Source organism: Neurospora tetraspora, assembly GCF_033439725.1.
Source record: "Neurospora tetraspora strain CBS 560.94 chromosome Unknown B0H65scaffold_8, whole genome shotgun sequence".
In the NCBI taxonomy this organism is placed as follows: Eukaryota; Fungi; Ascomycota; class Sordariomycetes; order Sordariales; family Sordariaceae; genus Neurospora; species Neurospora tetraspora.
This window is the reverse complement of record NW_026944390.1, coordinates 407834-433851: the sequence shown is the minus strand read 5'-3', so window position 1 is coordinate 433851 and position 26018 is coordinate 407834. Positions and strand designations below refer to the sequence as shown.

Sequence of the window (26018 nt, the reverse complement as noted above, 5' to 3'; positions counted from 1 at the left end):
GAGTGTATATTTAATTAAAGAGCTTCGTTAATATAGACCACTTCTAACTAATATTTATCGGAGTGATGTTCGTTACTCCGATGGATACTTGCTACCGCTGCTATATATACGTAAATTTTTTAATATTCTTGACGCTTATGTAATAATTACGATTAATATTTTATTATTTGTAGTGAGTATACGGCGAGCGATTTCCTAAAACGCGTAAAAATTATTGATCGATTAATTAGAGGAGGAGTAGCAGTGTAAATATAGTAATATACAGTAGTAGTATTAGAATTTTGTTATTTTTGGATTTGGTCACTTAGTGCGTAGTGTGGGTGTGTATAAGGCGGGTAGCTAAGGGGTAGAAGTACGTACATTGGTAGTCTGAGCGTGGAAGGGGAGTAAAAAAAGGGGTATAAGGAGTGTGTGGAGTAGGGCTGGGGCCAGGGTAGAGTAGGGCCGGGGTGGAGTAGGGCTGGGGTGGGCGGGTAGGTACGCGGCCGAATAGGGGTATGTATAAAATACTAGATACCAAATTTAAAATAACTCCTATTATAAAATTAGATTCTAGTACCAGTTTGTGTGTGAACTTTGACCCAAACCCTGACTAGATTCTTGACTAGGTCCTAGCCCAGCCTAGCTTTCTGCGTGCAATAAGACTTGTAGATTCAATAAGGCTTGTGATTGACTTAAGCCTTCCCTAGGCGCTAAGCGTTTTAAACCACTAAAGTCTTACAGGCCTACAAGTCTTGTTCCCCCCTATAATGTGCCCCTTTGGTACCTAAAATCTACTATCTTTGTTCTTGGACTGTCTGGTACTGATAGAGCCTCTTCTCGGTGTAACGCCCCAGTTAAGCGCCATCACAGGGATCCGATTGCTCCTTGGCACTCCACGTTATCGCGCCTGTCTCCACTGTGGATGGCCGTGACGAATGTCTTTTGGACCCCAACATCAGATCTGCCGCCTCTTTCTCTTTTCCCCCAGACTTCAAACTCTTGACCTTGTCCACCATTTCGAAATTTTGTATTACATCAAGCAGCAGTGACACACGGTATCTTTATACGGCAAGGAAACAATATTTATAGCATAATATCGCAAACATGGACGAAAAAACCTTATTGCCAACGACAACACCAACCACCACCAACCCACCACCTATTCCGTCCAAACCCAACAACAACCACCAAAATGGCCGCGATAAACACGCCCTCCGTCGCTTCCTTATCGCCGTCTGCCTGATGGTAATGGTATGGACCCTGTGCGGACTCGATATGGGCCTTGACGACAACGACGCCCTATCGGAATGGTCGCTCGAGCAAATGCCATTAACACCCATCAACACCATCACCATACCGACCACCGATGCCGACGTCGGCGGTGACGCTGGCCACGAACTGGTAGCCCTCGAGGCGCACATCATGAGCAAATGCCCCGACGCGCGAGACTGTCTTAGGGAGCTGGTGCTGCCTGCTATGCAGAGGGTTTATACCAAGGTCAACTTTACCTTGTCGTTTATCGGAACGTACGTACTAGCAACAAACAATCCAGAGACATAGGATGAAATGGGATGCTGACGGTGTTTTTCTTGTCGATTGCAGACCGACCAACGGCGATGATGGAGTTGCTTGCAAGCATGGCCCAGAAGAGTGTAAGTGGAAGATTCCCGTTCTGGGAAATAGACGGATGTGTCACGAGTGGAGACTGATATGACCGATTTGTTCTTTAGGCCTGGGAAACATCATTGAGCTTTGCGCCCAGAAGCTATACCCCGATCCCAAGAGCTTCCTTGGCTTCACTATGTGTTTGACCAAGAACTACGATGAGATCCCCCAGCGCAGCTTGATCGAAGACTGCGCGCTCGAGCACGCCATCGATTTTGACGAGCTCAACAAGTGTGCTACCCAGGACGATGGTGCCCTGGGCATCGGTTTGCTCAGGGACAGCGTCAAGAGAAGTGCCGATGTATGTCTTCCTTCTTCCCCTCTACCCCAAATCACACCGTCGTATGGTATTATGTGGTATCTAACATACTTCTTCTCTCCCCTTCAGGCCGGCGTAACAAAAAGCTGCACCGTCCGCCTAGACAACGAGATCTTTTGCATCCGCGACGGCGGCCAGTGGTCTGACTGCCCTCACGGCTCCAGCGTTAATGACCTAGTCCTGGCGGTAGAGAAGCTGTACGGACGTGAGCTCTAGAACATCTATCTAAATAGTCCTCTTAATTTAATTCTTCAGTTCCTCTCCCACCTGTTTTTGCTCCTGCTGCTGCTGCTGCTCCTTCTCCTTCTTCTTCAACGGCCCAAAGACCTCCTTCCACAAATCACTCTCCTCCCCAAGCGTATAACACATAGTCAACCTCTCCATTCCCGCCTCCCCATCCCCTTCCATGGCCTCCAACGTCTCAATAATGCTATCCAACCCCACCGCCTTGCCCACCGCCTGCGTCGCCCCGGCCTCCAGCTGCACATGCACAATGTGAATGTGAAAGTGATAATACGTCGGCTGGTAGTGCACATAAAGCTTCAACTGGTCCTCCTCAATGGTCGGGTAAACCTGTGTCGTGATCTCGACAAATTTCTTCTTCATATGCCTCAAAAACGGCACATGTTTTTTCTTTAGGTCCCTCAAGCTCCAGAGATCCCTCCGTTCCACAAGACCCAAAAGGTGCAGCGCGTCCAGCGTCTTGCGGTCCCAGTTCAGATCCTGCAACAGCAGAAACCCTTCCCCGTTCGGGTCCTGCCCGTAGGGGGTCCGGTAGATCACGTCCTCGACTTCCGAGAGGCTCTCGATGATGTTGAAGACCCAGTTCAGCCGGCCGGATTCGCGCTGCGCTTGCATGTAGGGGCGCACGTGGTCCCGGTAGATGGAGGGGGTTTCGGATACGTAGCGGACTGCTTGGCGCGAGTACTTGGCGATGTGTTTGGGCGTGCAGGGGTAGATTAGGTTGATTTTGAGGTCGGAGAAGTCATCTTCTTCTTTGTTTGTAGGAATGGCGCCGCTGCTGGCCATGTACCAGTTGTAGACGTCGTTGGCGCCGAGGTTCTTGATCGTGCGGAGGGTCAGGGGCGCGGCGGAGAGGTAGTCGGTTGAGGTCGGGAAGGGAGCGCGCTCAAGGATTAGGAGGGCGGGGGAGGAGTCGATGGTGCCCAGGAGGGTGGTACGGCGGCCGGCTTGGTCTGTTTAGGTGGAGGATGGGATGTTAGTTTACGCCGCAGTTCTTTATCTTGGTGAAGCTTCCCAGATGGCTTTCTCAGCGTTTCCCCCCTTTGATGTAGTCGGATCCTCGGGTGTGAAATCGTCGTGTAAGAGAGGGAAAGTGGAACGGTTACGCACCTTGGTTCAACTGGCGCTCGAACTTGAACTTGGGCACAAGGGCCTCGGCGTTGGCCTTGACGTCGGACATTGTCGGGGCTCGGGTGTTGTTTGGCTCTGTGTGGTGGTCGTACGTATTCTGAAGTTGTTTATTCGTGCTATCTGGAATGTTTATATGGGGACCTCGAAGTGGTGTTTCTTCTGGTGGGAGCTTGTCGAAGCAAAAGTTGTTTGAAACTCGGTAAAAAAAAAAAGTTGAGACGAACGAACGCCCTGATCAGCGCCTGAAGCGCCCTCCCCGCAGCGGGGTCAAGCTACATCTGCGGGATTCCTCCTAGCGAGGCGGGAGGGGCGTGGAGCAAACACTCGGCCAGCCGGCGAGCCAAATGGGGGTTGCCGGGAGACCCCGAGAGCCTTCACGATGTTTTGTTCCCCGTCCAGGCCCGGACTGTGAGAGGAGCCATCCCAAACATGAAGCTATCCCAAACATGAAGCTTTCCTCATGTTTGGTCGAGATGGATTTGGCTATACTTGCCAAAGAAGAATGGGAGTACGTGTCTATTGACGTAGATGTCTTTTGAGAAAGAAAACATCATAGCTCACTACCCATACTTCTTCCCACATGCCCCCTGTTCTCCCAATCCACTAATTCTTTACCTGGTGAAGCATTGCTGTCATCCGTTAGTAGTTTTCATCCTGACGCCATCACTGGATGAGCTCGAACTTCACCGAGTCTAGCAGACATTGTTCACTTCTTTTCTCATCCCAGGCCTTGGATGCTCCGGCATCATGTCGAATACTCTCTCCGAAACCCGAATCTGAAGCCCTCTCGAGCGGGAGGATGTCTAGCGTAGAGCCTCCCGTCATAGTGGAGAGTTGCGATTTCGGGATGTGTTAAAGGGGAATGTTGGTTCATGGAGGTCCATTCTCTTACACCGAGACCAACACCAGGCGGATGATGTAGCATGTGTCCCTTTAGTAACCCCTTAGTATACAGTCATTGCTTCAAAGAGGCGACGAAAAACAGTTAGGCAACAAAATAAAAAATACTATGAATTGAGCTCAAAAGCGTCGTGGGCAGCTTCGGGTGTCCTGCCATAAGCTAGTAGTGTAGAAAAGATATGCTCAACAAAGAAATGTTTGTCCGTAAGGTATGCAATGTGTGTAAATAAACGTCAGTGTCCCTCCCATCCATGGGTTGGGATGTCATCCTGAAGGACGAAAATTTTCATGTCCAAAGAACCTCCTTCCTCCCGGCCCTGGGAATGAAAAGATTAAGAAAAAAATAACAGCGCCTTCTCTTGTGGTTAGCGATCGAGCTCTCACTTAAGCTCATCGACCTTTTCAGCATTCCTTTCCACAACCGCCTTCAAAACTTTCAGCCTCTCCTCGGTAACCCTGATGGCCTCTTGGACCTCTCGTTCGTTCATCTTCTCCTCCCTCAACTTTTCTTCCGCGGTCCTGTACTCCGCCTCTCCCTTTTTCCTCCCATTGGCGGGCTTTCTGACGCCCATTCCGCCTCTTTCCTCACTTCCACCGAGGCCGACTCCACCACCGCCATGCAACCTGTCTAGTCCTGCCCTGTCTTCAATCCAGTCCCAAAGATCGCTCTCTTCTCTCTTCCACATCTCCTCGTACGCTGCGACTCTCTGCGGATAGTTCGCGTATCCCATTAGATCTCCGCGGCCTGGGACTATGACTGCACCGGAGCGAGCATTGTTCATTCCAAGTCGAAGCCATGTTGAGACCAAAAGTCCTACCAACACGCCGTAGAGAATATTTCCAGTGAGGATTGGACGCAGAATATCCACGATAGGACCCAAGAACGGACGAAGAGGTTCCAGCAGTCCCCAGTCCTGCTTCTTGGCTGGCGTATGCTTGACGCTTTCTGCATCACTGGTTGGCACAGACGCAGCCTTGCTCTTGCGGCCACGCTTCTTGCCGCCTTTGGGTGCTACACCATTGGTTAGGGTAGTCGAGCGAGGACGAGATGAGACGGCAGCCTTGAGCGCTACGAAGAGGTCTTTGGCGTATTGTGCTTGGCCTTCGTTTGCACCACGTTCAATTGCGCCTGTGAAGCGTTAGCAAGGACCAAGTTTATTTAGGAGCAGAGAGAGTAGAACGTACCTTTAAGCCAGCTCTTGCCGGACCATTCGATGGTGCAGTTGATTTGAACTCTTGTGGCGTTATTTTCGGCCCAAGAGAGACAGTACTTGGTCTTGACCACGAAGATGTTGCCGTTTGGCACATCCGGATTCTGCGTCGAGACTGTAACATTGACAGACTTTTCGAAATCGAGATTGTCAAGTTGTTCGGTAACCATGCACTTTGTCTGCTTAGGTCCAATGGAAGCATTCAAAGGCTTGATATAGTTGTATGTCCTTGTCTTTTGCTCGTCGTTGAGGCCCTTCTTATCATCCATGTTGATCTCAAAGCACTTCTGGTCGTTAAGAAGCCACTTTGCCATCCAGGCTGACGATGGTGCGCCGAAGAGGAGGTTGTAAACCTTACCCAGTGGTGCGGGAACGACATCGTCTCCTATAACTCTTTCGTAATGGGTTCCGACGTCTCCGCACTCGGTGGGTGAATGTGTAGTCGGGCCAGGGAAGTCATCCGCGGCTGTAGGTTGCGCTGTCTCGTCCTTGTTTTCCGTACTGCCGGCACCCATCATTCCCGACGGCTTCCGTGAAACTGCTTGTTCTCCGGAGGCATCTGCTGCGCCAGCGTCTGATGCCTGTGTTCCATCTTGATCGTCTCCGTTGTCCTCATCCTCGTCGTAAACGTCGTCCTCGCCATCACTGCCGCTTTCGTCGTCGGATCCGGAATCGCTGCCGCCTTCCGGTGCCGACACGACTTCCGCTTCGGCGTCGATCTTTTCGGTCCTGTCACCGCCAGTACCCTCCAGCCGAACACCGTTGAGCGAGCTCTGCAAGTGAGGATGACCCAGTTTCCAAATCTTGACAATCAGGTCGTAAGTGCTATCACGGCCAGTAAATGAGGCGAAAATGTGCTTGGCATGAAGCGTGGAGATTTCCAAGCCGTTCTTGAAGACAAGGGCTGTCATTCTTTTTTCAACGGCAACGATCTCATCGAAACTCATGACCAGGGTTGTGACCCATCCGAAAATGTTACTGCTGAAGCACAGGTGGCCCTCAGACACGTACAGCCTACCGTGGACAAGAATATCACGCTGAAGGGCACAGCTGTAGTCTTCGATCAGGTAATCATCGTCCGGAACACTCTTGAAGAGGGTGTGGAAGTCCCGGTTGCGCCTCTTATTGGCAACTGCGAATCCCGTGAGCTTGGGGGCATTTGCAGGAGGCGCCGAGCCATTAGCAGCGGCGATTGCTGCAGCGACTGATTTCCCGCTTGTGCCCGAAACGGCACTGGCGGCACGTTTCCTTCGCCTGCTAATGGCGCTCCGAATGCTACCGCTTCGGTGAACGCCCGATCCTGTCTTGCCTTCGTATACGCTCCCGTTCGGTGTTGTGCTGCGTTCCCCGCCGGGGGACGGTTCATAGAGCGATCGGGTCCGGTAGAAATTCGCGTCTTCAGGCAGCGTAAGCTCGGCATTGCCATTGGCGTCGACAGGAGCAGACTCGGATCTGCCTCGAGCTTCGTGTTCGGTGACTTTTATAGTTGCCGGAGCGGGGGCTGTAGGTGGCGGGTCAACTATGCCGAGATGGCTGAGACTGAGGTCGCCATTCCCAAGCGTCTTGACCGCAGGCTCCTTGGACCCCATATCTGCGCCGGGAAAGGCTTCCGTAGCTGACTCAACTTCCACGTTATTCACGTCGTTGTTACTGCCTCCTTGTTGACTTGTGAAACTCGACACAGATCTGTTCTTGCCGTTCCCGGGTGCCAAGTTCGCGCTTGAGATTGTGCTGCTTAATGTGTTTACTGTGTTCTGAGCAGCCGAGAACATGGAGGAAAAGAAGTTTGCAGTTGGGTTGCTCGGGTTCTCGGGAGTCGGCGTTAGGGGCGCTGAGGTGATGTTGGACAGTTTGCTCGGACCAATACTACCGGAGCCGGCCCTGCTTCTTCCTCGTGGCGAACTCATGTTCCCTATCAGCGCATGCGGATTTCTGCGCGGGCTCGGTGGAGCTGTAGCTACTGGGCTATTCTTCGCTGAAAGAGCAGGCGCACTATGATCTGTTGGCGTAGGAGGGGTGTTCACGATAGCCGGGGTTGCTGAATCGGTGGTCGACTTTGGTGGCGTTTGCGGAGGAACAAGAGGGTTGAGTTTCTGGCTTTGTGAGAGTCGGCGGATTCGGTCCGTTGCCTTGTTCACGGTATCCGTTACAAGTCCAGAGGTGTTTTGGAAATCGCCCGTATCGGTAACAGTGATGTTGGGAAACTGCTCTGTGCTGCCTTCTCTCGATCGCAAGATGTCCTTTACTCGGCTAGCGGAGGGCACCCTTTGGGGCAGGGCGTCGTTGGTTGGTGCGATTGGTGTGTCAGCGCGCTTGGCAGAATATGCGGACTCGAGACTGTCGGTGCTAGCTGCAGGCAAGGTCGAGGAGCGAATCGATAAGTCGGAGAGGTTTGAATCGGAAGTTTGGACTTCTGGAAGATGGGCGGCCTGCACGAGCGGTGACGACGTCGTCAAATGTCCGATTTGGGAAGGATGGGTCGAGATTGGGGTGGGGCGGGCTGACGCGCTGGCACTGAAATAGAAACCGGACTGTCAGTTCTGTAACGGGAGATTGGGGCCAGCCAAGATGACGATATACAAAGAAACCTGGAAAGGGAGGGATGGGGGATAAAACAAAAGGAAGAAGGAATGTTGGGCCGAGGATAATGTTGAGGAAGAGGGTTTGTGAGGCTGTAACCGTGAGATGGATGGGAAGCCAGTGTTATTGTAGAGGTATCCTTCTGCAGCGAGCACGGGGGAGGCGCAGAGCCATGAGTGGGGGAGACGGTTCCCAATGTCTTTGTGGTGGAGACGTCCAATGTTGCTCCATTACGGCTCCGTGATCCTGGAATCTTGGATACCCTGTCGTCGCCTAAAGGCTCTCCATTTCGCTCGGACTCTAGCGCCTAGAGAGCCACTGGACTGGGACGCTTTTGGGGGAGATGGACGTAATAGACTGGAGACTGGAGGAGACTGTTCACTTACTATTCAGGGTCCGGTGTCGACTCGTATGGCACCGGCGTGGAGAGCGGTTGGGAGTCGGGGTACTCTGGATTGCTGTTGATGTTATCGTTGTCGTCAATATTATCCTCCTCAGGCGACCTCGACGACCTCGACCGCGACCTGGATGACCTGTTGGATCTCTCGTCGGACTCGGCCGTCGAGGTGGCTTGGCTGACGAGAGAGCCTGCTCTTCGTGTCTGCGCCTGCGCCTGCGTGGATCTGGTGGACTGCAGCAGGAATCCGGGGACGGGTACTGGGACTGGAACTGCATCATCGGTCCCAATCGAGCCAGTGCTACTACGACTCGCTGATTCTGCCAATGATGACCGTCTTCTGCGGCGGTCGCGCCGCTTAGCTGCTATGGCTTTGGGCAGAAGCTTCTGTAGGCCGGTGGGAGCGTTATCCATGTTTCAGACAGACTGTTGTTTGCGCCGTGATGGTATCAAAGAAAGTGTGTTCGGGTGATAAAGACGAGGTCGCAGGGTGGTCGGTCGTTTGTTGAAAAGGGCAGGGTGTTCATTCCAGTCGACGTGATGTTGTTGTAAAACTTGTAGGTGATGAAGGGCTACAACAGTCTGTTAGTGATATGGAAGCTTCGAATGGCTCCTTTGAAACCATTGGCGCTATGACATCGTCATTCATCCAGGGCGCAGCGAACCTTGATGGCAACCCTGAACCAGGCATTCAGCGAATCCGAATCCTCCAAAGTTCAACAAGCAAAACCAACCTCAGTCTTGAAGTCGTGGCTTGATGTAGGTAGTATTCGCTTCCACTTGTGTTGCAAACTGTCGTCCATGTAGGAACTCACATAACCTGAGGTGCTGTCTTGGTTGTACGGACTGACAGAAAGACTTGTGTGAAACTGCCTTCGGATCTTTTTTTTTTTTTTCTTTTTTTTTTTTCTTCCGTTTGAGTACTTGTTTCCCTGTGACGGAAAGCCCCTCTTGACGATACCGTGTGCGACGTCTTGTGCAACGGCAGCGGCGAGAGACCTCTAGATGTAAAGTCTTGAGGTTCCTTTCAGTTTGCTTCTCAATTCGCGAATCCGAATGTCCCAAAGAGATCTGCAACCGTGAACAGCCTCAAAAAGAAACCCGCCAACTGTACCTGCTGTACCTGCTGCTGTAGTGGTACCCCGAACTTACTGATAAGATAAGGCGAACCCCTCGTGGCCCATCAGCCCCGTCAAGCTGAGGTCAACTCCACCTCACTCCCCGCTGCTCGTCCTCGATGACATGTCATCACGAACATCAACTCGGAATGTCCTCCTTGATTGCCATTGTCTTTGACGCCCAAGCATATCCGACAAAACATCTTCTCTGATGACGAACTTCATGTGTCTCCAAGGCTTCAACTACCGTATAATCTCGGGAAATTGACTTTCGGGAAAGCACATACGGGTAGGGTTAAAGGTGTCTTTTTACCACATACATGCGTTTTTTCTGCTTTTTCCTACATTTGACACCTTTAACCCTACCCGTATGTGCTTTCCCGAAAGTCGATTTCCCGAGATTATACGGTATTTACTATTGCTTCTATCAGTCAGGCCCTCCTCGGCACCTGGACAGTAACCCTCCTTATCCCCCCTTATTGTTCCCGTCCATGTACAACAACAAACACGAAACATTCGCTCGATTACCCTCTTTCGCCAACCATCAATTCCGACCTTGCCTGCAAAACTTAATGTTTCGACTTGGAGAAACATGGTGTTTCCCTGGGGGCATATCAAGGCGAACTCGCAGTGTATATCCCAACGGGTTTCCTTTCCCTGCTCTCATACTATGCCGCCGTACCTATACACGGATACAGAACCGCTAACAGATCCCAGACGAATGTCGCAGGTCCATCCACGGAAACAACGAACTTCCTCAACTATTTAATAATATGAGCTCGGCAGTTTCAGCATCCTTGACGAAGATCCGACATGTGCGCGCCCCTGGATGCCGCAATGCTGGAAGAGCCACGCGATGCCAGGTCCGTGAAGGAGTCGTGGTTCCCATTTATAAATGCAATGTCCGTTGAAAGTTTTCAACAATTGGCGGTTAACAACCGCCCGGCTAGCTCAATCGGTAGAGCGTGAGACTCTTAATCTCAAGGTTGTGGGTTCGACCCCCACGTCGGGCTCAATTCCCGATGTTCCCGGTTTACCAGGACAACATCTCCCTTCTTCGCGGGAAAGGGTTTCTTTCTCTCATTTTTTTTTTTCGTTTTGGTCACTGCCGATCTCGAGCATGTGAACTGGTGTTACCGTGTTTCATGTTCCTAGCGTCACTTTATTTTGAATATCTCGGTTTCGACGGTCATAAGGAGCCGGGAATACGCGGAATTTGCAGTTACGGTAATTCATGGGTTAGATTACGATCGGAGTTTCCCAATGTAATGACATTTTTAATTCGAGCCTCACGATCAGTCTAACTGCAACCTATATCTCGAGCTGAACAATAATATACCCGGAATAACTGTCGCTTCCTCTTGTCAACGCCTGATGTAAAGTATCTTGAGCCGCTGATGGTCGTCGCAATGGCTTCCAATCGCTGTTTTCAGCGGTCATTGATGGCCATGGTCGGTCGGTGTTAGTGGTTGGCTCGCCGATTAGATAAGGCGCGCTCCTGTCTTACAGCCAACGAATGTCACAAGCACGACGCAACTCTCCGACTTTCGCAACACCCCGCCATCACCTGCACTTATCACAGTTCTTCCTCTTCCCTTGAACCGAGATCATCCAAATCATTCCGCCTGTGCTGTCATCGCGTGCAAGATCAGTGAGGAATTCGTGGTGATGCATCTCAAGCGTACACAAGCATGGATTTGTCTCCCTTAGTAAAGGTACGTTATTGTCGCTTCTCTCCCTAGGCAATCGCATCTGGCCAGGGCAAGATAACCGAGATGGAAGTCGATGTCGGATGAGCTTAAATCTCGCTAATAATAACACACCTCTAGGCCCACGACCATGCGAGAGCCGCGTCAGTTGCGACCCAGACCGCCGACACCACGGTCGCCATTAACCACCATGCCCAGGCCGCTGGCGAGTTCGCAAACGCTGCAAAGAGCACTACTAGCACCGAGGCCCTACGGACGCTGGCCCTCCTAGAGCAGCATCACAAGCGCTTGGCCGAACTGCTAAAGGTGCCCATCGAGCCAACAAGTCAGCCATCGAGTGTTGATAGTGACATTCCTGAGGAGGATGAGGAAAAGGCATCAACCAGTCAGGATGACGGGATCAAGTCAGCCAAATCGGACAGGGCTGGACCGCCTTCGCTCGCCACACCACCCAGCGCAGCTAAACCACTACCCACTCTTTCACAACATCCCAGATACCGTCAGCGCGACCTTTCCTCGTCCATCGCCAGCAAGCTTGCGTCAGCAAGAGGGATAAGATCGAAATACCAAGGGCAGAGCCAACCGTTGAACCCCAGCGTGTCCAATGATCAGGCACCCGGCAACTTGGAAGTCCATCCTTGGAACAGAGAGGGCTCGCTGAGGGGTGGAAACAAGGGACACGAAGCGTCTGATAGAGCACAAAAGCAACAGCCGAGCTGGGTGCCTCCAGGGAAAACGTCACCCACCAAGGAAGATGCGGCTGGTTCCTCTTCGAAACCTCAAACATCTGGTCCTGACTCACCTACAGCTAGCGACGACGGTTTCACAAGGTTCTACAGCACATTTGGCAGTCTGATCAACCGACTTTCCGCGCCTCTAGCCTTCGCCGGCCTCCCTCTGACTGCTGAGGACTCCTCGGACACTGCCAGCCCCGTGCTCTCCCCGGAGATCGCGCCGCGCTCAGGGTCAAAGCCGCCTCGTCAGCCCAAGGGAACAACCGTCTCCGTCTCGACCGACCCGGATCTCACCAAGATATACTCTCGCGCCACTCTACGCACCCTTGCTCGCGATGGCCACGCACCCGCCGACTCGTTCTACGTGGTCCCAACCAGCGGCCACACCGCCTCCTACGCCAGCATCCTCAACCACGAACAGAAGGAGAAGCGGCGCTTAGCCGCCTCGATCCACGGCCACCGGGACCATGGTAGTGGTAACCCCATGGAAGACCAGGAAGACGACGAGGACGATTTTGTCGATGCCAGGGAGTCGCAAATCCAGTCCCCGCCCGTGGCCCCATCATCGTCCTCAGCTGCTACGAACCCCTCGGCCTTCCGCAAGAGGCTAGGAAGATCAAAGACGGAAAAGGATTTGACCAACGTGATCGAGGAGCTGCACATGGAGAACCAAACCCTCAAGGACGCGCTCGACAAGGTGAGCAGGAGGCTGCACACGTTTGAGGTGCACTCGCAGACTTCGACGCTGGCGTTGGCGCAGAGTATTCGGTTGCAGCATCCTGGCACAGGCACTGGCGGTACCGGTCACGGATCGCCTATCAATGCTAGTGGCGTGATGGGTGCACCCGCTCAGGGTGCTCAGGGTGGTGCTCGGCCCGAGGAAGTGGCGGCGCTCAAGAGAAAGAATAGGGAGTTGGAGGAGCAGATGATGAATATGACGAGGCAGATGGCGGCGATGGAAAAGGATTATGATAAGCTGCAGAAGACGGTGGAGAAGTATAGAGAACGGTGGGAGCAGTTGAAGGCGGGAGCCAAGGCGAGGAGGGAGGCTCAGCAGAGCTTGACGCAGTTGAGCGGCGGGCAGGGAAGTGGTGGGAATCAGGGAGAGGGCGGTGGTGAAGCTGCCTGAGCAAGATATAAAGGAAGCAAGATGAGCGTAGAGTATATACGGAGTGGTCCTCTAGAGGAAAAGCACAATAGAAGTTGGATAAATGCTGTCTCTAAGCTTGGTTTCGCAATAACAGGAGTGCGTATTGATTTTTTGCAACCCACACGGTAACATGTTGTTGAAATTCGCATCATGTCTAAATTTCCTTCAACCTCGTCCGACCAACATCATCATGCTCAAACATCACATAAATAAACCTTTACTTCACATTCAACCTTAACTCTAACCCTCCCGAGTCCTCCAAACTCCGCGCCCACCTTATCCCCCGGCCCCGGCCCCGACAACCGGTCATTCCCCACTCTAATCCCCGTCATCCCCGGTCTTCCCGTCTTCCGATGATACCTTCCCCGGTACCCCCGGTCCCCATTGTCCCCGACCCCGTTCCACTCCGTCCACTTCCGCCACCGGGAATACCCATGTCTAATCATGCACAAAAAAGAAAATATCCACATAACGCCGTTCCGGGGTCGTATGATGTCACTCAGCCCCCGGCGCATGAGGAAAGGGACAGATTGCGTTAATCAGCTGAGTGAAAATGAGCTGGGTGAAGATGAGCTGAGCGAAGATAGCGAAGAGGGCGAAGACGAGTCGGTTGGGGAGAAGGTGAACGAAGGAATTATCAAGGGCTTGAGCCTGAGGAGGGGAGGGAGGTCAACACGTCGGGTGCCCAGTTGTATTAAGTACCCTTTGGTTGCTTTAGTTCCGTGGTGGTAATAGCGGTGACGGCGCGCGGGTTGAGCGCTTGAAAGAACATCGGGTCGGGGTTGGATATGACGGTGGGCGGGTGTTTGTTGTTGTACGGATGGACATGGTATGCTATGCTCATACCAGACAGAATATTTGTTTAACAAGCGGGAAGATGAGGGCGAGTAAGTACTATGGTGTTGTGAAATGTCAACTGTTGCGATATGTTCCAGTTGGTAAAATGTGGACTTCTTCTGGTATTTTTTTTTTTCGCTGTTCTATCTAGATGACTGTAGACATCTCCTGGTTGATATTTAGCCTTTTGCATCCGTCTCCCAAAGCAGTTAAACTTGGATGAGTTGAACATCGTTGCTGCTCTCTTCCTTCCCTTTGTCTCCTCTCTTCCTCTCCCTCTTCCTGTCTATCCCCCAAACCAAACTCCGATCCTTTCTCTCCCTCCCCTTCCTTTACCAAGCAGTAATATCCTCCACCTCCGCCTCTCCAAAAGTACTACTCTTGGTAATCTGCCCAACCGAACTCTCCACCGCCTCGCTACCCTCAGGGACATCCTTGTTCATAATATCCGGCAACACCTCCCTCAAGAAGTTGAGAATGTACCGATTAACCTGCTCAAACTGCAGCAAGAACGCATCGTGGCCCTCAGGGCTGTCGATCCTTTCAAGGCGGCAGTCGGGGATATGCTGCGCCAGCTCCTCCTGCTCGGCAAAGGTAAACAGCCCGTCGCTCTCGATGCCCAAAACCAGCGTGGGCTGCTGGATCAAAGCCAGCGCCTCGGCGATGGAAGCCGCCCGCCCCCGCGAAACGTCGTGCGTGTCCAGCTTGCGCGTCATGGCGATGTAGCAGTTGCTGTCGAAGCGCTTGACAAACTTGGAGCCTTGGTAGCGCAGGTAGGACTGCGCGGAGAAGTAGGTCGATTGCGGGGGCATGACGTCGCCGCCGGTGAGGCTGGTGATGGTGGCGGTGGTGGTGGTCTTTTGGGGACCGTGGAACTGGGGGTCGGATTGGACTTCCGCTTCTTGGGTGGCATTGCTGGCGGCGGCGGCGGTGGCGGTGGCATCGACGGGGCTGTTGGAGCGAGACAGGTTGGTGCGCTTCACCTTGTGTCCGTCGTTGTGGATGTGGAAGTGCGCCTCCGAGGGGGTCGACGGGGTGGGCCGCTCGCGGATGATCTGCCGGCGGGACGGATCGGGGGTGTTCCGGCCGAAGCGGGCCTCGAAGGAGTTTCGGCTCCGGTAGGTCAGGAGAGCGGACATGCGGGCAGCTCCGAGACCGGTGGAGGGTGGGTCTTCAAAGGAGTAGTAGCCGTCGTCATACTTGGGGTCGGCGTAGATGGACTGGCGTTGAGCCTCACCCCAGCTGATGCCCCAAGCGCTGTGCCTGCTCGAGGTGGCGATGGGAACGACGCATCGCACGTAGTCCTTGCCAAAGTAGGCCCATTCGAGAACAAACATGCCGCCAAGAGAACCGCCGATGACGGCGGCTACCTGGCGCACGCCCAAGTCGTCAAGCAGCAGCTTGTGCAACCTGACATCGTCCCGGATGGTGGTCAGGGGGAACTCGGGGCCGTAGCGACCTTTGGTCGGATCGCCGTCCTTGGCGGTGACGGGGCTGGCGGTGCCGTAAGGACTTCCCAAGCTGTTGAAACAGACGATGAAGAAGCGAGAGACATCAAAGGCCCGACCAGGTCCGCCCAGGAGGGGGCCCCACCAGTCACTCACATCGGCGCTGCCAGTCAAGGCGTGGCAGATGACCATGGCATTGTCACCATCGGCATTGAGAGTGCCCCTGGTGGTGTAGGCCACAGGGACGTTGTGAAGCGTGACACCCGACTCTAGCGTGAAGGAAGGAATCACGGCAATTTGCTGGTCTGGGATGAGAGCCGCGAACGGATTCTCCGGTTGGGATTGGATTCTTTCTTGGAAGTATTCAGCCACCGTTCTTTGACAAGTCAGGGACAGGCATGGGAAGGGGACAAGCGAGTAAACTGACCATATTTGGGTCGGGTCTGACCGTTGGCGACAGCAGTGGTGTCGCTCATGATGAAGTGAGGTGAGTCTAGACTCTGGCGATGAGGATGAGGCTCTTGGACTGAAATGTTTGTCTCCTGCGCGGTATCCCCGGAGATAGGGCTAGTTCAAGTCTTGGCCTTGTGACTTTTTATACAAAGACAGAAACGGGAGTTGTTGTGTATGCGAACGAGTGAGAAAGATCAAAACTCGATCCCAAGCATTCAAGGAGAGGCTGAGGTTCTCAGGCTAGAGACTGAGGCTAGTATCAAGACCCTACGGGAGGGAACAAGTAGGAAACAACTGGCAAAAAAAGCTGCAAGCGTGGATGGCGCAATCGCTAGACTGGCACCGGCCGTGGGGGAGTTGTGGGATCTCCGTCAAAAAGATGACTCTTGAATGGACAATGGGTACAAGGCCCAGGTACCGGAGTTGTCGTCAACGAAAGAGAATCACTTTTGGACGCCGGCAATCGGCCGTCTGGGGCGGGGACCAGGGGGTGGCTGGCCCGTGCATCTCCGGCATTCCCCTCGTCCTGGAAGCGGAGGAGCCCCACGCGGCCCACGATGCCACGCTCCACACTGCAGTTACCTCTACAGTGCACTCCTCAGCACTTCAGGGCCTTCTCCCACTGTCCCAAGTTTGCGACAAATGCAGCCTCATCTGCAAGGCTGAGTCCTTCACTCTCTGCCACAGCTCTTATCGCGTCCCCACTTATTTTTTATCTACTGTGCTGGGACTGGGAAACAGCGGACAGCAACGCAGCACAATAGCAAACCCGCCCAGTGCAACTGCAGCTCTCTGCCTACCGATCCGTCACATTCCCCAAGGACGGTTTGAATCTCCTCGTTCTCCAACAAAAAAACCAACCACCTTCACCAACGAGGCACGGTCACCAAACGACGGACACACCACGTCGCCTTTTTCTTTGTCCGCCATCTGTTCGGTTTTGGGCAACGGACTCTTTATCGTCGCTCATTCATTCAACTTTGTGGTAATTGCATCCTTCCATTCAATTGCGCGCCTCGTGGACGCTTGTCTTTGTCCTCGCATCACCTCTTGGCCTTTGTACTCTCTTTCTGGCCGAACTCTTGACCTTGAAAGCGTCCGTCTACTATCATCGGTCCTTGGAATCATTCTCTTGACGGACATCTTTTTTCTCTGACACATTTCCGTTGCATCTTAGTCAAGATCCCAAGGTGAAGCACAAGTCAACTTGACCTCACTTGCAAACGAGACAAACAACGACAACAAATTTGGTACCCTCATCTCGACAAGGGCGATCAACGAACGAGCAAAGAGCGGACAAGAGCGCCGCCAACGACAATAGATGACGCAACAGCCGTCACTTTAGAGAGAGCAGCACCATGCCTCCCAAGCGCAAAAGATCCGATCATCGAGGCCCGCCCGACTCTGGCCCCTCCAGACCTGCCCCCCATCGACCCGACAATACGTCACTAGGACAGCATGACAGAGGCTATGATGGAGGACGCGGCGGTGGCCGTAATGGGAGAAACACCCGGAGACCCGATCGTCGCGACTCGAATCAGCCTTACAACAGCAACAACAACAACAGCAACAACAACAACAGCAACAACCCCAATCCCCCCATACCGTCGTCCGCTTCCCGCCCTCCGAGCTCTTCCTCGGCCAACAACCTCCCTCCGATAAACACTGCACCACCAACACCAGTCCCGAATCCGAGCGCGGCCGCGCCCACACCCGCCCCGCCACCTCAGCCAACATACCCCTCGGCGCCTCCTTCGCCGATTCAACCTGGTTACGATTATAGCATCATCACCGATGACCGCGTCTCCAGGTGGTCCAAAGGCGCGCGTCAAGAAGTTATCGATCATGGCGTCCAGTCACGCGACGACGAGGACCTTACCGAGGTCGCCGCCATATTCCAGGAACTGATCCACTCTGCTGTCGACGGCCGTCTTCCGGGTTCAGATGCCGGCAAGGTTATCAAGGACATACTGGGCCCCGAGCCTTCAGAGGCTGATCGTGCCGCCCTGGTTTTTGACGCCCATACCTTGTTTCTCGACACTGTAGCGACCTTTATGGACGTAGAAAATGCGCCTTTCCGGCCCCAGCTCCGTGATCTCATGTACGCCACAGAGGTGTCGACTACCCTCATGCGCCAAGTCCTCGACGCTGCAGTTCTTCAACCACTGGGCCTCGTCCGCGATACGTTCGTTCGTGTAGGCATCCGGCAGTCGACGAATCTGCTCTATCGCCAGGCCAACTATAATCTTCTGCGAGAAGAGACAGAGGGCTACTCTAAACTTGTTACCGAACTGTTTACGACTAGCAGTGCGGAACCACCATCCTCCGAGGTCGTGCAGGCTGCGTTCAACAAGGTTATGGGCCTTATTGGAACATTCGACCTGCACCCAGGCCGCGTTCTCGACGTCACGCTGGACGTGTTTGCCTCAGTACTCATTAAACAGTTCAGGTTCTTTATTAAATTCCTGCGCGTGAGTTCCTGGTGGCCCCGTACTCAGATCAAACTCCCGCCTGAAACATTTGTCGGCGGTTTGCCTATATGGGCCCTCCCCGACCACTCCAACTGGGTTGCGAGCGAAGAGGAGGAAAAGGCTCTTGCCGCACAACGCCTAAAACGCGACATTGCGTTCTGGGACAGAGCACGCAAGATCAAGCTTGATGCATTTTTCGAGCTCGGCGGCCGGCAGGTCACCAATTTGGACGACGAGGATCTTCCGGACGCCCGCGCGGAGAGCGGACAGGAAAACAGTATTCAAAAGGAATGGATCAAAATCACCAAAACTTTGCCACCTACTGGTAATCGCGATGCGGCCCAGATGCTGGGCTTCAAGTTGCGTTTCTATACGACAGAAGCTAGGGATAGCGAGGACATGCTCCCTGCAAACCTTCTCTATCTCCTGGCCCTGCTCATCAAGGTTGGGTTCATCACACTAACCGATCTCTGGGAGCATATCTGGCCGCCGGACGACATGATGGAGGCGGTCAAGGAAGCCAGGTTCAAGGAGCTGGAAGAAAAGGAGAGGGCAAACCGACCAGGAGGTGCCGCTAATGCGTTGATGATGGCCGGAGCCCTTCCGGATGACATGGCCCCTCCTCCGATGAACAGTCGCCGCGACATGGCCCACGGAAAAGCTGATGCTGATACCAAGGCCACAGCCGAGACTGCCGAAGAAAAGCCCAAGCTTCCAGAACCTGATGACCAAAAGGTCATTCTCCTCAAGTGTCTCCTCACGATTGGTGCTATCCCGGAATCTCTGTTCATCATAGGACGACATGACTGGATTCTTCAAGCACACCCCGACCTTATACCTCTTGTACACCGCATCCTTCACCACTCTGTCGAAACCGTGTACCAACAAAGCCGCCCTCAACCCAAGTCTCCGGCCTCGGCCAATTGTCCTGGCAAGAAACTTCCGGATGTGGACCAATCCGGGGTTCCTAAAGGCAGTATTAGGCTCGCCGCCATCACTCCTAAACGCGCCTTGAGATGGCCGTTCCCGGACGCTGAAACCAGCGAAGGAGGTGGATACCGCTTCTACTGGGACGAGTGGGCGGATAATGTTCCTGTCTGCCAAACTGTCGACGACATCTTCACGCTCTGCGATACCTTTGTGAACGTTATTGGCGTGAGCATCGGCCAGGATGCTGGTCTGATTGCGAAGCTCACAAGCATCGGCGCCAAGAGCATGGCCGATGATCAGTCACCGGCCAACCGTTCCCGGTGGTTGGCGTTACTCAAACGCCTCCTCGTGCCTTCCTTGAGTCTGCTGGAAACCAACTCCTCGGTTGTCGATGGCGTCTGGACCCTTCTCAAGCAGTTCCCTATTCATGTTCGATACAACGTTTACGCCGAATGGTACGAGGGTCAAACATCCCGACTCGAACCCATGAAGAAGGCGTTTGCGCGAACCCGCCTAGAGACGCTCAGTACTATGAAGCGTTTGTCTTTGACCAATATCCCGCAGATGGCCAAGACCCTTGCTAAAACCGCTTATCCATCTCCCGGTATCGTTTGCAAGGTCGCGCTGCAGCAAATCGAGTCCTACAGCAACCTGATCGAGGCCTTCGTAGAGTGCGCCAAGTATTTCACAGACCTTGGTTACGATGTTCTCGTCTGGTCTGTTCTTAGCTCTCTTGGTGGGCAGCAGAGAAGCCGGACACAGGAAAGCTCGGTGCTGCTTACCAGCAAGTGGCTCCAGGCGTTGTCCAGATTCTCCGGCAAGGTCTTCCTCCGTTATTCTAGGATGGATCCCACACCTATCCTTCGTTATGTGGACAATCAGCTTTCCAAGGGTAACTCCACTGACCTCGTCATCCTCAAGGAGTTGATCTCCTCCATGGGAGGTGTGGTTTCAGACCTGGATTTCACCGATGCACAGCTTCATGCCATGACCGGTGGTGAGCTTCTAAGACGCGAAACCCTCACCAACCTAGGCGATAAGCGTTATGTATCAACCAAGAGTGCCGACCGACTCGTTCAGGCGCTCATGACTAACGGACTTGCTGGCCGCCTCCTCGCCAACATCGCTCAGTACCGCCAAAGCGCCATCTCTGCGGTCGTTCAGGGCGATGCTCACATCAAGTACCTAGCCACCATGGCAGACGATACTCACCAGGTGCTACTGCAGTACCTGGACCTTCTCCGCAGTAGTCTTGATGGAGAGACCTTCAACAACCTTGTTCCCAGTGTCATTCGGCTCATGCGCGACTACGGTCTTGGGGCAGGTCTTGCGTTCTTGATCGGACGGGCCAGTATTCGCACGGCTATGAACCGAGTCCGAGGTCAGTCAGAGAGTCAGGCGCCGGCTGCCTCAGCTGCTCCCGATACGGACGGAGATGTGGCCATGACTACAGCAAATGGCGATGATGCTGCGAGCACGCCTGCCGCCGACGGCCAAACTACGGTTCCAGCTCAAGGCGCAAATGAACGGAAAGTGGACCCCGTTTTGGAGCCTTTCCAACCTGTCATTGACGAGATCCCCACTGTCTTGTCAGAGGACACTCTCCGATACCTCACCCCCACCTGCTATGTCCTCTTCTGGGCCTTGCAGCTGGGTGACCTTTCTTTCCCACAGGATAATTACAGTGACGAAATCAACAGGCTCAAGAAGCTTGCTAGGGAGGTAATGAACGACAGATCGGACATGACACGAATTGGAATGAACAAGAAGACGCAGAAACAAGCCGAAATCAACGCTCGGGTGTCATCCCTTCTCAAGGAGAATAGCGAAGAACTCCAGCGATACTCGAAATTCCGCTTTCAGTTGAGCAGACAGCTCACTACCTGGTTCCCGGCTGATATTACGAAAGTCGATGTGACGGCAGATACCATGCTTGAGGAATGCATTCTTCCTCGGTTGCAGCTTTCTGGTTTAGATGCCGAGTACAGCTTCAAGTTCCTCAAATTCCTTCACGAGTTCTCAGCACCAAATTTCAAGCTCATGTCACTCTACGACCGACTTTTCCAGCACAACAGGCTCCGCAGTATGCTCTTCACTTGCACTGTACGTGAAGCGGAGCACATCGGTCGGTTTTTGAAGTGCATTCTCAGCGAGCTCTCAAAGTGGCACGGTGACAAGAATGCTTACGAGAAAGAAGCACTGGGCTCGAAGGAGGTGCAAGGTAAGAAAACAAGGAACTACGTTGGTTTCGCTACTGCCTTTGACGCGGACGGGAAACCCACGGCTTTCGTTGAACACGATGCGTTCCGTGACCTCCTCTTCAAATGGCATAAGGAGCTCAACTCGGCACTGAGGGCATGCCTCAATGATATGGAGTGGATGCATATCAGGAATGCCATTACAGTATTGAAGGCTGTTATCGACTTCTTTCCGGCGATCAACTTCATGGCCGAGAAGTTCTTGGAGCAACTTAAGACCATCACTGAGCGAGAGGCTGCCTCCAAGAACGCTCCCGAAACCGAGGAAGGCCATCGTGTCGATCTCTCGGTTACAGCACAGACGGCGTTCTCTGAGCTACAAAAGAGGAAGTCCAAATGGATCCTGGTTCAGGCATTCCGCCCTGGTATAGTAAGTGCATCGGCTCAGGCTCCGACGCGTACAAACGCTGACCGAGCACAGACGGGTGATTCGAAAGAGGAGGGCAAGTCCTCTCTTCGCGCTGCAGCAGCAACCCTCAAGCCCAATTCCCACGGAAGGAAACAAAGCGCCGCCGAGGTTGAAGATGGTGAAGTCAAGGATGGCAGAAGTGGAAGATCTGGCGCGGCCTCCGGAAACCAGAAGGACTCTGCTCCGACAAGAAACCTCCCTACTAGGGAACCGCAAAAGGACGCTAACCCTCCACAAAGGTCAATGGGAGGCAATGGACCGCCTCCTCGACCTCCAGCGCCCAACGCAGGTCCTCTACCGACCAAACTTCCTGGAAACCGCAGTGATGTCAACAGACCATCGACACTAACATCTGGCGGCCGTGGCCTGCCCAGCAATCCTGATCTGCCAAGGAGACCAGATGTGCCAATACCAGAGGTTTTCAGTGCCAGCCACTTTAACCGAGCCCAGCACAACATGAATAACAGAAGAGAGCCCGCTTCATCTAGGGATGGTCGTGATGCCCGAGAGCCGCGTGAGACTCGGGAGCCGCGCGAGACACATCCTCGTGAAACGAGGGAGCCCGTGCATGGTCGGGAGAGCAGAGACTATCGAGCGCCGGAAACGTCACGCCCTGAACGACCGCGCGACTTCCCATCAACCGACAGGCGTCCCGCGGAACCGCCTACAAGGGACTCATCTCGCCCATCCGATAGGGATTGGCCGAATCGTGCGGAACCGCCACCTCGTAGGACCGAGCCTACAGCTGCCCCTGGACGTGATGGCCGGCAGCCACGAGACAGAACGCCCCATGGTGCTAACCGGCACGATGGAAGACTGTCTAGGGAAAATGCAGGTGCGGCACCTTCAGCGGTTGCCTCATCTCACAATGACGCACCAGAGCCGCCTATCAACCCGGAACGTGCGCGACTCCTAGCAGAAGCCGAACAGAAGCAGTCTCATCCCAACCCACCGAGAGCTGCTGAACAGCCACCTTCTCATATCAACCCGGCGAGAGCTGCTCTCATCACCGACGCTCGTGAGCCGCAAGGCCGTTCCTCGTCCAGGGATCAAACTCGCGAACGACCTCCCCGTACAGAATCTCCCAGGTCATCTGAACGGTCGGCGACCAGTCAGGCCGATAACGCTCGCGACGACCGTCAAGGGCGCCATCGACATTCGGATTACCACAGCACCGGCCGTGACGGGCACGCACACGGAGATATCGGATCGTCACATGGCCGCCTAGACCGCCCTGCTGATAGAGAAATCGAGAGACCAGGAGGATCCAGAGATGGTTCATACACTCAACCTCCTCCTCGCGGCACGGACCATGACCATGGCAGACCTGTCCAACAAGATCCTAACTACGGTAGGCTGAATCCTATCCAGTCAATCGTTGACAGTGGACCGGCAGCAGTACCAGCAGCAACTTCGGGGTCCGGCGGTCCACCGCCATCAGGCCCGCGGGGTCGTGGCAGGAACAACGCTAGGATGGGTCCTGCTAACGGAGTCCCAATCCGTCCTGACGGCCGATTCCCGGGTATGGAAGCCAACCGTACATCCTCTCCCGATCGTCAACCCCCGACTGGTCCTTCGTCTTCACGACAGTCGCGGAGAGGTCAGTATGATAACGCAGGCGGCAATGTCAACGCACCACCTTCTTCTCTGCCTTCTCAATCTCCCGGCGTTCATCCTGATCGGATGAGCCACATCAATCAGCAACCACAGCAAGGCGGTCAATCAAGTCAGCAACAACAATCACAAGCTGGACCGCCGCCGCCTCCGCCCCCACCACCTTCGGCTCCGGGAGTTCACCCTGATCGGTTGAATCAAATCAACCCTGATCGGTTGAATCAAATCAATGGTCCACCTAGTCATCGACCAACTGGTCCAAGTGCCCATAACCGGCCTCCGATCAACACCCCAGACCGACCCTCCATGTCTGCACCTAACAACAGCGGACGGCAACAACCCTCTGGACAGCATGGCTCGAACTTCGCCACTCCTACCGGCCCATCAGCTTCTAACAATGACCGCATGAGATCTGGCGGAGGAAGCAGACAGCTTCGTGGTATCCAGAACATGCTTGATAAAGCATCTATGGACGCTCGCGGGCCTGGTTCGCGCATGCGTGGGTCGTCAAGACTCAACACCATGGTGGACTCGGATGCGCAAGTGCTAGCTGGTGCATCACCCGGCAACACGCCTGTCAATGACAGGCCCGACCCCCTCAGAGACATTCGTGAGACCGGTTCGCGCAGGGAAATGAGCACGGACCGTGGCGATCGGGATCGGGACCGTGGTAGAGATACCAGAGATAGGGAGTCCAGAGACCGAGAGCCACGTGGTGGTCTGGCGCCCATCCAAGTTGTCGGTGACAGTCGTGAGGATTCCTCGTCGATTCCACATGGCGGTCACTCCCGTGGTGATGTGAACGGAGAAGGATATGGCTCCAGCAGCAGAGGAGGAGCCGGCGGGGATCACGAGCGCGGAAGTAGCCGGCACCATAGCTCTCGCTCGGAGAGAAGCGACAGGCCTTCGAGGAGAAACAGCCGCGAGCGCAACCCCGGTGGTGGTGGCGGTGACGCGAAGGAGTCGAGTTCTAGAAGCGACTATTCCAGAGAAAGTAGGAGCCGTGGCGGCGGCGGTGGCGGCGGCCCATCGACGGCTAACGCACCTGGTGGCCCCAGTGCCGACCTCATCACGGGTGGGTCTTCGCGTGGTGACCGGAGATCCGGCCGCGATTCCAATGCCGGAAGCGGATCTGGTCACAGAGGCGGTGGAGGAGACATGCCGCCCCCGCCACCTTCAAGAGAACCCAGTCATCGCGGCCATGGCAGCCACAGAGGTGGAGGTGATGGATCAAGCCATAACCAGGGTGGACCGCCGCCTATGGGAGGCGGAAGGAGCGATGGCCATGGTAGGCCGCCGCGGGAATCAAGATCCTCCAGGCCTAGCGGACCCGGTGGTGGACATGATGACATGAGAGGAGGTGGTGATGATAGGTCAAGGAAGCGGAGAGGTGATGGAGTAATCGATTCGTCTCAGGGGCCTGGAGGTCATCAGGACAAGCGGCCGCGTCGCTAGTAGCAAGGCGATCCGCCTCAAGCCGATGAGTTGACATTCCAGAGAAGCGAAAGCGAGGAAGAGGAGGCGGAGCGGAAGAGAAAGAAGTACAGGGAGAAGCATTGGAAGATGATGCCGAAATTGAGGAATGCGCCCACCATCTCAGCCGTTGCAAACGACAACCCAAGCTTTACCCCGGGTCCGTGGCAACCTCTTGGGATGATCCCGGATGATGTACCCATATCGACTGTTACGAGGAGGAAACTACTAGAGGCGTATCCCGCTAGCATTTCATCACGTTTCCGTATCCAGATGCGGATGGAGGAATTGGAAAAAGAAATTTTCGAAGTCATGAACAAGAAAGACAAAGACAACACTGTCCGTCGTCCATGAGGACACTAGCGGATATATCACCGAGCGCCAATTATCCTACCTGTACACTACAAAAACAAAACATTTAGCTTATGTCGCGCGGTTGCTTACTTGTTATTTGCATGCATGCATGTATTGGTGTAGTGGTTGGCTGGTTCTTTTAGACTTAAGCTACATAACATGGTATGGGTATGAGGATAATGGTATGGTGATGATTCCGTACTTAGGTTATAGATCAATCACCTGGCGTTTTTGCAGCTCGAGCGCGATGCGATGATGATAAGATGAGAAAAGGTAGCTAGCGAATTGATGTTTCAACACAGACTCTCTCTCTCTCCTCTACCTTCCTTCCTGGTGCAATGTTGCTCGAATGTTTACCGCCCTTGCTAATACATAATACATACATACATACATTTTCCATAAACGGTGAAATCTCCACCGTTCCCTCACCGTCACCGTCACCGACAACGACGAACGTTCACAATGTTCTCGACAACACACACACCAAACCTCACCCACCACACCCCATACAACCAACACATAACCACGCCTCTACCCTACATAATCTCAACTTGATCACATCATAGGCACATACGGCCATAGATGGTGGAAAACTCGGGATCCCGTCCGCTCTCCCATAGATAAGCCACCAA

The 26018-nt window shown here is 53.9% G+C and overlaps 5 protein-coding genes and 1 non-coding gene across 6 annotated transcripts; 4 read left to right on the top strand and 2 right to left on the bottom strand.

Annotated features, from left to right (window-relative positions):
• The first annotated feature begins 892 nt into the window (after window positions 1-892).
• On the top strand, window positions 893-2203 carry B0H65DRAFT_477236 (uncharacterized protein). The gene is made up of 4 exons (XM_062827418.1): window positions 893-1508; window positions 1585-1634; window positions 1713-1948; window positions 2036-2203. The coding sequence occupies exons 1-4, from the start codon at window positions 1087-1089 to the stop codon at window positions 2180-2182; spliced, it is 855 nt and encodes a 284-aa protein (XP_062677376.1). The 5' UTR covers window positions 893-1086; the 3' UTR covers window positions 2183-2203.
• B0H65DRAFT_477233 (HIT-like domain-containing protein) lies at window positions 2204-3558 on the bottom strand. The gene is made up of 2 exons (XM_062827417.1): window positions 3320-3558; window positions 2204-3162 (listed from the first exon to the last, which is right to left on the bottom strand). Exons 1-2 carry the CDS (start codon window positions 3387-3389, stop codon window positions 2210-2212), a joined length of 1023 nt encoding a protein of 340 aa, XP_062677375.1. The 5' UTR covers window positions 3390-3558; the 3' UTR covers window positions 2204-2209.
• A 6928-nt stretch (window positions 3559-10486) lies between these two features.
• On the top strand, window positions 10487-10559 carry B0H65DRAFT_t452. The gene has a single exon. It is a non-coding gene; the product is annotated as a tRNA-Lys (tRNA).
• Window positions 10560-10891: 332 nt separating this feature from the next.
• Window positions 10892-13239, top strand: B0H65DRAFT_477227 (uncharacterized protein). Its single transcript, XM_062827416.1, has 2 exons — window positions 10892-11261; window positions 11376-13239. Exons 1-2 carry the CDS (start codon window positions 11238-11240, stop codon window positions 13116-13118), a joined length of 1767 nt encoding a protein of 588 aa, XP_062677374.1. The 5' UTR covers window positions 10892-11237; the 3' UTR covers window positions 13119-13239.
• An 839-nt stretch (window positions 13240-14078) lies between these two features.
• On the bottom strand, window positions 14079-16355 carry B0H65DRAFT_477225 (homoserine O-acetyltransferase). The gene is made up of 2 exons (XM_062827415.1): window positions 15852-16355; window positions 14079-15777 (listed from the first exon to the last, which is right to left on the bottom strand). The coding sequence occupies exons 1-2, from the start codon at window positions 15898-15900 to the stop codon at window positions 14309-14311; spliced, it is 1518 nt and encodes a 505-aa protein (XP_062677373.1). The 5' UTR covers window positions 15901-16355; the 3' UTR covers window positions 14079-14308.
• Window positions 16356-17235: 880 nt separating this feature from the next.
• B0H65DRAFT_581303 (transcription factor/nuclear export subunit protein 2-domain-containing protein) lies at window positions 17236-25023 on the top strand (the record flags this gene model as incomplete). Its single annotated transcript, XM_062830812.1, has 1 exon — window positions 17236-25023. One exon carries the CDS (start codon window positions 17236-17238, stop codon window positions 25012-25014), a length of 7779 nt encoding a protein of 2592 aa, XP_062677372.1. The 3' UTR covers window positions 25015-25023.
• Window positions 25024-26018: the final 995 nt, after the last annotated feature.